Source organism: Neopelma chrysocephalum, unplaced genomic scaffold, assembly GCF_003984885.1.
Source record: "Neopelma chrysocephalum unplaced genomic scaffold, ASM398488v2 Primary Assembly neopelma1_97517, whole genome shotgun sequence".
NCBI lineage: Eukaryota > Metazoa > Chordata > Aves > Passeriformes > Pipridae > Neopelma > Neopelma chrysocephalum.
In genome coordinates, this window is record NW_020926159.1 from 1,245,020 (window position 1) to 1,259,115 (window position 14,096).

The 14,096-nt window shown below is 40.2% G+C and overlaps 1 protein-coding gene across 1 annotated transcript; it reads left to right on the forward strand.

Annotated features, from left to right (window-relative positions):
- Positions 1-682: 682 nt before the first annotated feature.
- LOC113961971 (cysteine-rich venom protein kaouthin-2-like) lies at positions 683-11,159 on the forward strand. Its single transcript, XM_027672729.1, has 8 exons — positions 683-753; positions 3,715-3,776; positions 5,066-5,185; positions 5,666-5,753; positions 6,832-6,977; positions 7,695-7,789; positions 9,396-9,484; positions 10,391-11,159. Exons 2-8 carry the CDS (start codon positions 3,717-3,719, stop codon positions 10,399-10,401), a joined length of 609 nt encoding a protein of 202 aa, XP_027528530.1. The 5' UTR covers positions 683-753; positions 3,715-3,716; the 3' UTR covers positions 10,402-11,159.
- Positions 11,160-14,096: the final 2,937 nt, after the last annotated feature.

A 14,096-nucleotide genomic window follows, 5' to 3' on the forward strand; every position in this document is an offset into this window, starting at 1 on the left:
TGAATGTGGACAGTCAACGTGCACACAAATCCCTTCTGACCTGGTAATGTTTCCACCCATGGCAATGTTTCTCACCACATGTACCCGGAAATGCCAAAACAAATATGTGTTTTAATGTTACTGCACACAGTAATCTTTTAATCTTTATCCAATATTGGGTGAAACTATAAACTACAGAAATATCCTTGTCTCCTTTTTTGACTTTTACACTATAGGATGGATGCAAAGAGGCCACAGCGTGAAGAGGAAATTGGCCCAAGACTTTTTAAATCCCCATGGAAAAATCAACAGGCAAGATTCCGTCTTGGTTAGAACAATGTTAGTCTGGAGACAACTCAGTAGCCACCTGAGGTTATTGGCATTGCTGGAGATTAGGATCAAGTGCTGCTACAACTGGACATGTCAATCATTAGCAGAGAGCTTTGTACCACATTCCCTTTGACTGCAAATTTCACATGTAAGGAATAATACACCCGAAACTCATTTCAGGGTATTCCATCTCTTCCAGTACAAGAAGAGGAAATTAAAATGGAACAAAAGCAAACAACCTCCTTTTTGGGTGAATTTGCACTTGAAAAATACACTGTTCTCTCTGGTTACTACTTGAATTTTGTAATACCTGTGACGTTGAGTCGCCTTGTCCTATCAGGAAACAGAAGAGCTATAAATCACCCTCCAGGGAAGAAGTCTGGTCACTGCAACAACTACCTGAAGAAAGACAGAAGAAATTTCTGATCTTCTTGGAAACAAAAGGTAGGATTTACATTGATTTGTTAGCTTTGAGTACTGTAATTTTTTTCATGTATTAAAATACAACCTATTGTCAGAAGACTTCTTGAACAATTTAGGGCAGTCTCAGAAAGAGGATTTTATTTAGCAAAAAATAAGGATTACATAGGCAACCGTGTAACAAAAGATGGGAAAAAAAAGGGGGAGAAAATTCATGAACAATCAAAAATGACAGATGAAAAGACACTATGTGCAAGAAAGAGCATCTTGGCAGATTATATGTACATTGAGAAAGGGACAGAGAGACAGTCAAACATATTGAATAGGGTATACATTGAGCTCGGTACATTTCATTGGTATATGTTACTATCATCACCTATTTTCAGAGTCATGAAATTACCACCTTGTTTAATTTACTCCTCTTGTGCAAGGTGGCTGCTAAGTAAGACTTTGTGCAACAATGCTGTACAAGTGGAATGCCAGAGACTATGTTCCAGGTCTTCTTCAAGGATAATAAAAACATAATAGGGATGTTCTTTTGTAATGGATATTCAATTCAATGAATAATTTAGGATACACCTTTTTTCTTTTTTTTTAGAAGGAGAGGTGGAAAAAATGTGTTCACACAAGTTTGCCAAATTGATACAAACTAGGGATGCTAAAGCACCATCTTTCAGTGGCAGATCCTGGTATACAGATGGATTTGCAGGAAAGTCAGTAAGACTTGGCACATGTCCTGATTTATGTTTGATTGAGGGGGGACAGGGGAGGGGGAGGGAGAGACTGATTTTAGGACCAATGCCTGGAAATTAATGCAGAGCAATTAAATTTACATCTCATAAACTGTAAGCATTTGGTTGAAATCAGTGGGATTGCCAAAAGTATGTTAATATCTTGGAGTGGGAAACCCACTGGGTCTTAAAAAGCATTCCAATGGCATTTTGAAACTTGTATCATGTATTAAATTACCAATTATATTTAATTGTAAGTTAATTCATAGAAAATATTACAGTGAATGAATACTTTGCCCATGTCTCTAAGTTAGCTTTACTAAATAGAAAGCTTCAGAATTTCAGCAAAGAGTTATTTTTCCTTTAAAATGTGTTTTACATGCAAAAAAAAATTGTTTGTTTTTGCATATCATCATATTTTGCTCTCAAAGGACATATTTTTGCTTATAACTTGAGTACAGCTAAAAATAACCCCCAGCTCTACTTAATTTCTAGTTAGAAATTAGGTGAAAATAATCATTTTTTCATGATATTGGGAGTATAATCTTTTGTTGTTAAACATCTAGATCAGATACATTGCAAAGTTTTGGAGTGGCTCTGGGAAATAAGTGTTCAAAAATTTAATAAGAAAAAAATTCTGTTATCCTATAGCATTTAAAGGAGTCACAGGTGATGTCAGAGCTCAAAGCAAGTGACATAAAGCAGTACCAAGAACAGGAAATCAATTACTTATACTGTTAATTATCAGTATGTTTTCCCCTGGATCAACCAGATTTTTTCTCAAGTACAGGTGTTTGGAATAAGTCACTTTATTCTGAAGGCTGTGAGAGTTTAATTGAACATATGTGACCAGTCTGTCTAGTTTTTTAGCCTCTGAGCTGCAGATGCCCATAGTCACAGTCCACTTCAAAGAGCTTTGCTGTTTAGCACAGCTGGAGCAGCATCTCTGCCTACAGGTTGGGGACTGTGGGTCACCTCCAGTGCCAGGTAATGAAGCTGGTGAGGAGCAGGGACCTTGCAGGACCAACTGGAAAAGGGTAGTTTTTCTTTTCCACATGTTCTCCACAAATACAAATAGTGTTCTCCAGGGCACCTTGTGTTTTATATAAACTGGTTGCCTCAAGGGAAAGGGGCTTTGCTGAACATGAAAAGATCAGCAAACCCTATTGGCCTTCCCCCAAGAATAACTTAAAATCAAAACCAGCAGCCCCTCAAAACCAAATAAGTTAAGCTAATAATATATCTCTGTGGTAACATGCCCATAAATTCCCCTGGGTGGGAGGCTGGGAAAAATGCCAAAATGAGTAAATTCCACTCTAGTCACCTGCTTGCCTGCCCAATGTAACAGAAACAAGCTGAATGTAACTTGTATGACTGATTGCAGATACCTGAACTTTGCAGTGACCTCCTGGGTCACTGGAGTGGGCTGATGTGGTGCTTTGAGCCTCCAAAGCAAGTGGAGACTTGGAATCCAGTGGATGCTTCTTCAATTAGAATCATATATTTGTAGAATATCCTGAGTTGAAAGGGACCCACAAGGGTCATCAAAGTCCAACTCCTGGACCTGCAAAGCACATCCCCAAGAATCACATGGTTAGAGAAGGTTCTGGTTTCTGTTGACTTTCTGCGCTTCCTGTAATATAATCAAGAGTTGTCTTGAAGCAGATTAAAAAAAAGAAAGCTTTCTGAAACAGGTCTTTCCTCAGTCCATTTCTGGCCCAACCAGTTCTGCCCCAGCTCACATGGAAGGCTTCACAATGCTGCTCATTGAGTTTCAGGGTTTGAATCCTGACTTCTGGATCTGCACAAAGATCAGTGTCTAATTCCCATTTCAACCAATGCACTCCAGTCAAAGCAGGCAAATGGGAGTAGGGAAATTTTCAGACTAACCTAGACATAGAAACAAGCTAAAAGCAGCATCCTATCCCATTCCAGTTTGGCAATGGGCAGAAGGCTTCTTACAGAAAGGGAAGCACAAACACCTCTGAATTCAGGTGGAGATATTCAGTCAGGATGACAGCAGAAAGTATGAGATATACAAAGCAGTTGATTCATAGAAATTTGGAAATGAGGGGGAATTAATTTTATTATTTTACTTCTAAAATGAGAGGAGGAAAGGAGAAAACAAAGAAAAAACCATATTACATTGCCACTTGGGCAAAAGTCAAGAAATAAACTGGAAAAAGATGCATTAAGTATCAGAGAAATGAAAGCTATATAAAAAATAAATTAAATCCTCATTCTCCCTTTTCAGAGATGATTCTGCCAGTGGTGTTCCTGTGTCTCACAGCTGTACTACCTCCATCCACTGCACAGGTAGGATCCACACTTTGTACTCAGAAAATTTGGGTGGGCCCTGATGGGCCCTGGTGGGCACTTGTGTTCTGACTGAATGTGGCTTTTCCTGTACACACCAATCCCATGCATAAAGAGTCTGATTAGATATCTAGGATCTGGAAAACTTTTATCTTTGAAGTCTGCTTCCATTCAAAGCAGTCAACTGGATGCACACTTGCACAATAAACCATCTAAAGATTCACTGTTACTTCTGAATTGGATCAGAGATAACTATATTTTCCAGAAGTTTCCATATACAGATCCAGGAATCAGGTTCTCCCAAAGATCTAGCCCTCTTCCCATTAGTTTCCCACAGGTTTACAGACAGCACTTACCTAATTCCTTCCTCGTCCTACGGGTCCTGAGCTATGCACCTCTCCCTTTGCTCAAAGATCCATCCTCTCATCATGTGTCCCTGATTTCCTTAAAATAGATAAATTAAGATACTGAATGCACACACATAGTGGTTCCACCCAACCCATACTTAGACTGAAGTCTGTAGTTTGCTACTTCTGCTTCAGAATCATTATGACTGAAGCCCTGATTACTTTTTTTTGTTTTGTTTACTTTTCCCTCTAACTCTTCTATTTCTGCTCTCCAAAGCTGCAGTCTAGAAGACTAGTTGAGAATGGATGTACAGAAGAGACTGAGTTCTTCACATGGCTCTTTTTTAATTAGAGAACACATTAGAAGTTTGAGAAATGCTATCAGTTATGGCAGAATTGTAACAAAATCTATGGCATGAAAGTATAGGCACTCATTTTCTGCTCAGAGGGATGTGCTGGTGAAGTACCACTAGAGGTCTGTGATGATCCTGTGATTAAACAACAGTTTCCCTCAATTAAAAAAAAATTGATAGGGATGGTATAAAATACAGAAGGGAACTACATTATAACCACATTCATGTCTTCAGCTGATTTTTAGATCCTGTTTCCTTACAACCTTATGTAGGAAATTACAATAATAGTAAATAAGCCTGATTTTGTTGCCTCCACAGAGGGTTGGAAGATAAAATACAGGAATCAGTGTTGTTATTGCAAAGCTCCATGCTGTGGAACCACTGTCATGCTGCTCCACATGGAAGTTCTCCTAGAGATACTTAGGAGATAAAGCAATAATCACAGAACCTCCTCCATCACAAGGATCGTCTCTTTGATCAATATAATTGATCAATACAATTATTTTGATAGTTTACCATTTCTTAGAAAGGATACAGGATTTAGTTACATTCAAATAAAACAGAAATATAACATGTTCTTCCCATTTAGGAACCTGAAGGTGTCGATGCTCTGTCAACGAGCAGAGTAGATCAGCAAAAGCTGATTGTTGATAGACATAATGCCCTCAGGAGAGGAGTAAAACCAACTGCCAGCAACATGATGAAGATGGTAAGTTGTGTGCTGTAAATCTATTTTTAATGAGTAATGGACTCTATGAGAGGCACAAGACTGTATGCAGGTTACGTTATTTTGTTTAGCCACAAATTCATTCTCCAGACCTTTCACAAGGATGGAGCATGGCCAGCACCAAGAGAAACATAAAGCTGGACAGATGAAAAAACCTCTGAAAAATGTTGTGTTGTATGAAAAATAAGGTCTCTTTCTTTTGGAGGAAAATGAAAAGGACAAGAAGGACCATGGCATTATTAATTTCTTTTTGATACATTATTTATCAGTCTCCACAGTTTCTGTTCCCTGGGTGCATAGTAACTTTTTTCCTACCCATCCCTTCCCCCCAAAAAGGGGGATGAAAAGGATTTTATATTTTATTTTTTCTGCTTTGAAATGTAATCTCCAAATGTTGTTCCCTTATGAGGGGTTATTCATTGGCATGTGTCTGAATGACTGGTATTTTATTCTTTCAATAAGGAATGGTGTCCTCTGGCTGCAGAGAATGCTCAAAAATGGGCCAACCAATGTACTTTAAGTCACAGTCCTCCTAATCTGAGGAGAACAGGTAAGTGAAGCACAAGTGTAACTGAATAATGTCACATATGTTGTTGATGTGACCAGTTTTGATTTTGTTTGTTGGGTTTCTTTTTGAGATACAATTCATATAGCATTTAGATTTTGTTGGAACAAAGGGAAATTTTTCAGTATAAATCTGTCCAGCAAGTGAGAAAAGTTCAATCCCATTCTCATCCCAGTTGCATCAGTTCTACATAGGCATATCCCACTTTCTACGGTAGATGAAAAAAAATCTTAGAGATAAAGCATATTTCTCCCAACAGAAAAAAGAGAATCTAAACCAAATTTAGGGCAGGAACCCATTTGCATGTACTGGCTCAAAATATCTGGAAAGAAAGGGGCAAGGGGTGAAGATCCAAAATTGGCTGGTGGTGCTAAGCATAATTTCTAAGACATAATAAATCCCCAGGCAACCTGCAGTCTTTGAGGTTCAGATTAACACTTCAGTCCTTGGATATTAAAGTTACAGCCACACTATGTTAACAATAGTCAGTGCCCAGTGTGGTGCTTACTGATTCTCTCTAGGTCACACTTAAGATATGGACAGTCTTGTCCATACTTTTTGTCTAAAACCCAAATTGTCTGGTTTTTGTTAAGGTGAATCCCAGATGAGAACTAATGCAGTAAGTTTGGACCTAAATAAAAACAGTATCTCAAGACAGTGTGGACACCTTCTTGTGTACCAGGAGTTAACTTTGGATTATTGGGATTTTCCCAAGATTACTTGGCTGTGACCTGAATAATGATGGTGTTGGTAACTTCCAAACAACAAAATTAGTCATGAACCTGTGCTGCACATGTGCAGGTGAATCTGCAGTCATGCAGAAGGTCTGTCAACAACCAAAGTACCAGACAGACAGGTTGGCCATGCTGCAAACTGGTCAAATGACAACCTCTGTATTAACAAGGAATGATGTCACAGAACTGGAAAAAAAACAACATCCTGCAGCTCCATCTGGGATGAGAATTTCTGTGAAAATCATCCCACCTTTTGTTGGGTTTTTTTGTTTATTTTTTCCCTCACACGTGTATCCTTTATGCTTTTCTCAGGATCTTTCTCTTTTCAGATGTACTATGTGGTGAAAATCTCTTCATGTCAACCTCCCCATTCTCATGGTCAGATGTTCTTCAGACTTGGTATGATGAGGAGAAAAATTTCAAATATGGAACTGGAGCAAAAACAAGAGGTGCTGTGATTGGCCATTACACTCAGGTAGATGCATTCATAGATATATATTTCAGGCTGAATAAATAAATATGTACACGTTAGCTAAGCAACTGTTACCATCTCATTTTTAAAGGAAATAAGTGTAATAGAGAACTAAGGAGTTATTCTGACAAAACAAGATGTAAACTTTCAAACTAACAGAATTAAAATGAAAATAATAGGCTAAGTGTCTTATGGAATAAAGAGTAAAGATAATGGTATTTCAAGACTTCAGGAAGAAACAACTTGTTTGTTTAACATCTGAAAATTGTCCAGACACTAGAAAAACAGGGTTATTAAAGTATCAGCAACAAAATATAAATGGGTTTGTTGCAGTCTACAAAGTTCCATTGACTCAGAGAGTTTCCAGTTGGTCAACAGCTTATCATAACCTCCTTTTGTTCACCTGCACAAAACACAGGACACAAAATTTCACATAATGATTCCTACATTAACAGTTTTCATTGAATGAAAGCATATGTAATGGAGACATTTTAACTCAGAGATTTTATATATGTGTGTGATTAATTATCATTATATCCTCAATATTCTTTGGTTGAATAGGAGTGAAAGGAGGTTTTTCAGCAAGGCGGGACTCATATTTTAATATAAAGGGCAAATAAGTGACTTCATTGCAAACATTTCTGTAATGCATATTGCATTTAAATGATTTTCAAATATGTATTTTTCATCCTTCGATGATTTTTATTCTTATACCTACAGATGGTTTGGCACAGTTCCTATAAAGTTGCATGTGGTCTCGCTTCCTGTAGCAACAGCAGATTCAAATACTTTTATGTCTGCCACTACTGCCCCATGTAAGTATTGATTCTGATTTTGGAACTTCTTATTGCATTATCAAAATTAGTTGGGAGATGGTGACATTTGTAATAGAGCACATCACTTATAGCTGAGGAAGAGGTTTGAAGAGTGTATTAGGAATATGAAAAGACAGAAAGATACTCATCAAAAGAGTTGTCAAACAAGCAAAAGCATAAAACACATAAAAGCAACATCCATTTTCAAATTAAATTTCATTTGCCTAAAAATCCCAATTTTCATAGCAGTAAATCAGAAAAAAATCGTTTTCAACATTCTACTTGAAATCTCGGTTCAGAAAGGCAGATCAATATGTACAGTACAGTGAAGACTATAATTAATACCAAATAAACTTTAGTGGGAATTTTAAGGTAGAGTAATTATTTCATGTGCTACCTAAAATTCATTTCCACATTCACAGTGTAATATCTTGTGGTGGGTTGACCTTGACAGACCATCAGTAGTCCACCCCTCTATGATTCTTCTCCTCAACAGGACAGGGGAATTAAAAATACGACAAAAAATTCGTGAGTCAAGATAAGGGCAGAGGAGATCACTCATCACCATCATGGGAAAAACTGACTTGGCTTTGGGAAATTAATTTATTACCAATCAAATCAGAACAGGATAAAAAGAAACAAACACAAACATAAAAACACCTCCCACCTACCCCTCCCTTCTTCCCAAGCTCAAATTCACTCCTGATTTTCTCCACCTCCTGCCCCTCAGCAGCACAGTGGGATGGGAATGGGGACTCTGGTCAGTTCATCACACACTGCCTCTGCAAATCCTTCCTCCTCATGCTCTTCCCCTGCTCCAGTGGGGGATCCTTCTCATGGAAGACAGTCCCCCATGAACTTCAGTGTGGGTCCTTCCCACAGGCTGCAATTCTTCAGAAACTCCTCCATGTGTTCCTTCCATGGGGTGAATTCCTCCAGGAATGGACTGCTGCAGTGTGGGTCCCCCACAGGGTCACAGGTCCTGCCAGGAACCTGCTCCAGCAGGGCCTTCCCATGGGATCACAACCTCCTTCAGGCATCCTCCTGCCCCAGTGTGGGATGCTCTGTGGGCTGCAGGTGGATCTCTGGTCCCCTGTGGAGCTGCAGGGGCGCAGCTGCCTCACCATGGGCTGCACCACAGACTGCAGGGGAATTTCAGCTCCAGCACCTGGAGCACCTCCTGCCCCTCTTCCTTCACTGACCTGGGTGTCTGCAGAGTTATTTCTCTCAGACTCGCACTCCTTTCTTCTGCACAGCAGTTTTTACCCTTCCCTAAATGTGTTATCACAGAGGCTCTGCTGTCACTGGTGGGCTCAGACTTGAGCAGCAGCAGGTCCAACCTGGATCTGGCCAGCACTGGCCCTGTCTGAAACAGGGGCAGTTTCTGGTGTCTTCTCACAAAAGCCTGTCCTGCAAATTCTCTCCCCCTCGCCCTCTCTGCCCACTGCCAAAACCTTTCCAGATAAACCCAACACATATATAAAAATTGACATATAACCAAAGAGTGAGTGTAAATTAGTATACATAAACACCTTTATAACTAAATTTTCATCTCAGATATTGTATAATGTCTTCATAGCTTATGTTGGTAATGTTGATGTTTCAGGGGGAATCTACTAAGTTCCATGAAGACACCCTACAAGGAAGGAGAGCCCTGTGGGGATTGCCCTAATGCTTGTGAGGATGGATTGTGCAGTAAGTTCTATTTCAATTGTGCCCTGGGTAAAGTTGATGCTTTAAAAAAAAAATTAATTTATACAAATTGAATTCTTTTGGAATTATTTGCTTAAGTACAGGGCCAAAAGCGCTATTACAGAATCCCATTTTACCATGTTGGTGCTTTACCTGGGTGGGATGAACTGTGGAATGAATCCAGAGAAGCAGGAGTCTGTGATAAGGGTGTGCAAATGTTAGACAGTGGTTGGTGTACACCAATGTCCAAGATCCCTTCTTTAAAGATGACAGTGTCTGAATCTCCATGTGAAATCTCTCATGAACACTTTCCATCATAAGAAGAGTCGTGATCTGCAAGTGAGGTCAAAGATATATTTGTACCAATGATAGCACAGAAGTGTGAGCTCCAGATTTCCAGTAGCAATACATGTGCTTTTCCATGCCCAGGAGAGACAATTCCCATCCTTGCATCTAGGAAATGCCAGGGAAGAAGGCGGCTTCTTTATCTTTTCTTCTTCCTCCTCTGAAAAACAGTGGCGGATCAGGTGGCAGTAGCAACACACTTGATGAGGGCAAGTAGCAGATCTGAGTTTTTAGAATTCTAATAGAAAATCAAAACATATGGGCTGAGCATCACAGTGCAAGGTTTAATTTCAGTCTTCTTTTATGGAATTAACCAAATTCTCACCATGGCCTGTAACATAAAGGAAGAAAGCTTCAAAACACCTTGCTGGTCCAGTGAGAAATCTCCTTGAGGGAACTAAGAATTTTGGATGTGTGCATTTGGATGCTACTGTGGAGTAAATCACAACAACAAGGAAAAAATTACAGAGAAAATAAAGGTCGATGAAAAATTATTCTGAAAAGAAATGCTGCAGGTCTTCATTTCCCGCTCATGATTAATTTTGTGTTTCAATTCATTTTCAGCCAAGTCTTAAAAGTTTGAAGATGTTTTTTTCCAACTCCCTTGGCAAAGTCTCCTGGAAGTACCCAGAGCTTTGTCAAGTTCATCACCCTGGTTCCTGCCAATGCAAAACTGAAACAAAGTAACAGGCTCAGCTTTTCCCTTCCTGGACATCCATCCCCTTTGTGACTTCTTTCACAAAAAACTGCTCCCATCCAGCCTCTCCCACACATGCAGAAGGATCAACTTCAGTCCAGTGACTCCCACAAGAAAAAGCTGTTGGAGGATGTATATTCTATTTGTGTAATGGTCTAGAACACAGAAGTCTCAATTGAAATTTGTCATTTGATTGCGAGATATATTTAATTTTTAGCTTTTCTTATCTTTCTTTTCCCAAAACACTGCCTAATGAGCATTGTTTAAAGTTCTGTGGTTCCATATGTTTCATATGTTCTCAGTATAAATGGAGGGTGTAACTAGTTTAACTTGATGGACATTTTAAATTAATGTACTGTTAACAGGACCAGAAAATAAACAAGATTGTTTGAAACATGTTTCTCTTATAGTATAAGATTGCACTTAGCATAAATACAGGTACCCAAACCTGCCTTCTAATGAAAAAAGACTGTCTGAAATAAGGGCTTTATTCACATTAACAGACAGTCAAGGGGGAAAGGTCCCTGTGTTTGGGAACTTTGTCTTTATTAACTATAGAGGTGCCTTTCAAAATTATTTTTGTAATATCTTCTTTTGCTGTATCAGTTATTAAATTACTCATTCTTCACTGACTAATTCATCTTAATTTTCATTCTTTCTTATTACCATGAAACAAATTTCACTAAACTTCCACCAACTTTATTAGCATTAGGTCTTGAAGGGAGACTAAATCTTTAGCAGCATAAGCACAAACAAGTAGTGTGAGAAACTGAAGATTTCCTAGGCAAAAACAGAAGCCAGGTGAACAACCTTCCATCAGACTCTCTTTCAGAAAGAAGTAACAATTAGAATAAATAACATGGAATCCCCACTCTGTGACCTTTGGGTGGCAAGATGTTCTTCTGTGCAGTCAAAATAAATATTATTTTAGTTTCACCTTCAAATGGCTTCACATTCCAGTCCTCTTTTAGTAAGAAAGCTGCTTGAAGATTTCAAGTCCCAGAGTCTTTGGCACAGAATAATTTCAGCACACATTTCCGACTCATTCATTTCCATGGCATTTCTTCTAGTGTGAAAATGACTATTAAGTAAAAAGCCCAATTTCACAACTCAAAGTGCTTGATATTTGGGCTGTTTTTTTTCCTCATCCATCTCCACCACTTTTCTCCTCCATGACATCCTGCCCTACCAGCTGGGGACATGTCTACTAGTAAATTGGGCAATGCCAGGGCATAGGTGTGAGAGCTGGAACATGATTGACTGCACCCTCAAATAATTAACACAGTTCCAAGTAAGAATGAGGATATTGCAATAGCTAATCCAATGTTGTTACCATTAAGGAAATAGGCAGAACCATTACCCTCATTTCTAAGAGAGTCCTTTACTATGAAGAAAGAAATCACAGAATCATAGAATCATTAAGTTTGGAAAAGACCTCTAAGATCATCGAGTCCAACCATTTACCTAACACAGCCACATCCACCAGTAAACCATATCCCTAAGCACCACAGTTGCACATTTTTTTAACGCTTCCAAGAGTAGTGATTCCACCACTTCCCTGAACAGCCTGTTCCAATGCTGACAACCCTTTCTGTGAAGAAGTTTTCTCTAATGTACAATCTAAACCTCCCCTGGCACAACTTGAAGACATTTCTTCATCTCATCTCTTGTTACCTGGGAGAAGAACCTGACCCCTACCTGGCTACAACCTCCTTTCAGGGAGTTGCAGAGAGCAATAAGGCTGTCATTTTCTCCAGGCTGAGCCCTCCCAGCTCCCTCAGCTGCTTCTCATCAGATTTGTGCTCCAGACCCTTCCCCAGCTTCACTACCCTTCTCTGGACTCACTCCAGCACCTCAATGTCTTTCTTGTAGTGATTTCTATTCCCTTCCACTGTAACTCATTATATAAGAACTGATTTTTCAATCACTCATAAGAGCAAAGAAGTAGTGTAATGAGGTGAAAATCAATCCTCATACATCTCACCCCTGAGGACCCAGGGAATAAAGGTCAATAAGCCTAATTTAGATCTCCAGGGAGATAATGGAGCAAATTGTTTACCTGTCATTTTGTAATCAGTAGAGCATAAAATATCAGCATGGATCCTTCATGAACTGATCTTGCCAAAACAAACTCTCTTCAGTGAGTCACTCAGATGAGTGGATGTTATTCTGGCTTTGGTAGCATGTTTGACAAAGCCACAAAAGTAATTTCCAAACTAGGGAGATATGGTTCAAATGAAAGTAATAAGACCTAGCACATACATGCTGTTGAACACACACATCTGTGATCCTCCTGTGCAGAGGGCGGAGATGGAGACCTCTGGCACTGCAGGGAATAGCTGCACAGATGGACAGTACCCACAGCCAGAGCTAATTGCACAGTTCTTCCATGTGATGTCCATAACCTTCCTCTGAGGGCTGACCTGGTGGAAAGCAGCTCTGCAGAGAAGGACCTGGGGATCCTGGCGGATAATAAGCTTCTCTGCGAGCCAGCAGTGTGCCCTGGGGGCCAAGAAAGCCAGTGGTATCCTGGGGTGCATTAGGAAGAGCATTGTCAGTAGGTCTAGGGAGGTGATCCTGCCCCTCTGCTCAGCCCTGGTGAGGCACATCTGGAGTGATGTGTCCAGTTCTGGGCTCTTCAGGACAAGAGAGACATGGAGCTCCTGGAGCAGGTCCAGTGGAGGGTGACAAATGTGATGAAGGGACTGGAGCATCTCTGATGAGGAAAAGCTGGGGGAGCTGGGGCTGTTCAGCCTCGAGATGAGGCTGAGAGGGGACCTCATCCATGTCTGTCAGTGTCTGCAGGGAGGGGGCAGAGGACGGATCAGACTCTACTCGGGGGTGCCCAGCAATGGGACAAAATGCCATGGGCAGGAACTGATGCCCAGGAAGTTCCACCTGAACAGGAGGAAGAAGTTCTTTCCTGTGCAGTGACTGAGCACTGGAACAGACTGTCCAGAGAGGGTGTGGAGTCTTCCTCACTGGAGATATTCCAGAACTATCTGGACACAATCCTGTGCCACATGCTCTATGACCACTGCTTTATGTGTGGTCCAGCTACTGATGTTTCTAGGGCATGAGGAAGGTTCAGTAACTGACTGTGATATCAAAGGATCATGTTGCAACAAGGCAGTGCTGGTAAAAGACTTAAAAGCCACTATAATATATTCTTCATAGCTGCAAGGCAGTGTGCCTTGTCCCTGATAGGTCCCTATGGTCACTGGGATCCCCACATCAGACCATACACTCCTCCTCTCAAGTCCTGTTCCTGCTTCATTTTACCTTTTGAGGTGAAACCCTCTGTACCCTGAAAACAGGACCTTCAGCAACTGGATGTGCTTGACTTGCCTGTACCCTGTACCTGCTCTGAGCTGCTGGAATTAAATTCCCACATTCCCTCAGAGACAGAACCATTCCTGAGGTATGGGGAATGGCTAAACAAGAATATGTTTCTAGTTTAAATGTGCCTTAAGATCTTCAGCTACAACACTCAAACAAAATAGAAAACAGGTCAAACGAAGCACTCGTTAGTTGAAACCCCTCTACAGTGTTGCTGCTAAGAATTTAGTGCCA

Excerpts from the sequence above, each read along its gene's own strand:
- LOC113961971 (XM_027672729.1), top strand. The coding sequence starts at position 3,717 with ATGATTCTGCCAGTGGTGTTCCTGTGTCTCACAGCTGTACTACCTCCA. Across the intron at positions 5,754-6,831 it reads TCCTAATCTGAGGAGAACAG|ATGTACTATGTGGTGAAAAT; the intron begins GTAAGTGAAGCA and ends TTCTCTTTTCAG. Across the intron at positions 6,978-7,694 it reads TGATTGGCCATTACACTCAG|ATGGTTTGGCACAGTTCCTA; the intron begins GTAGATGCATTC and ends TTATACCTACAG.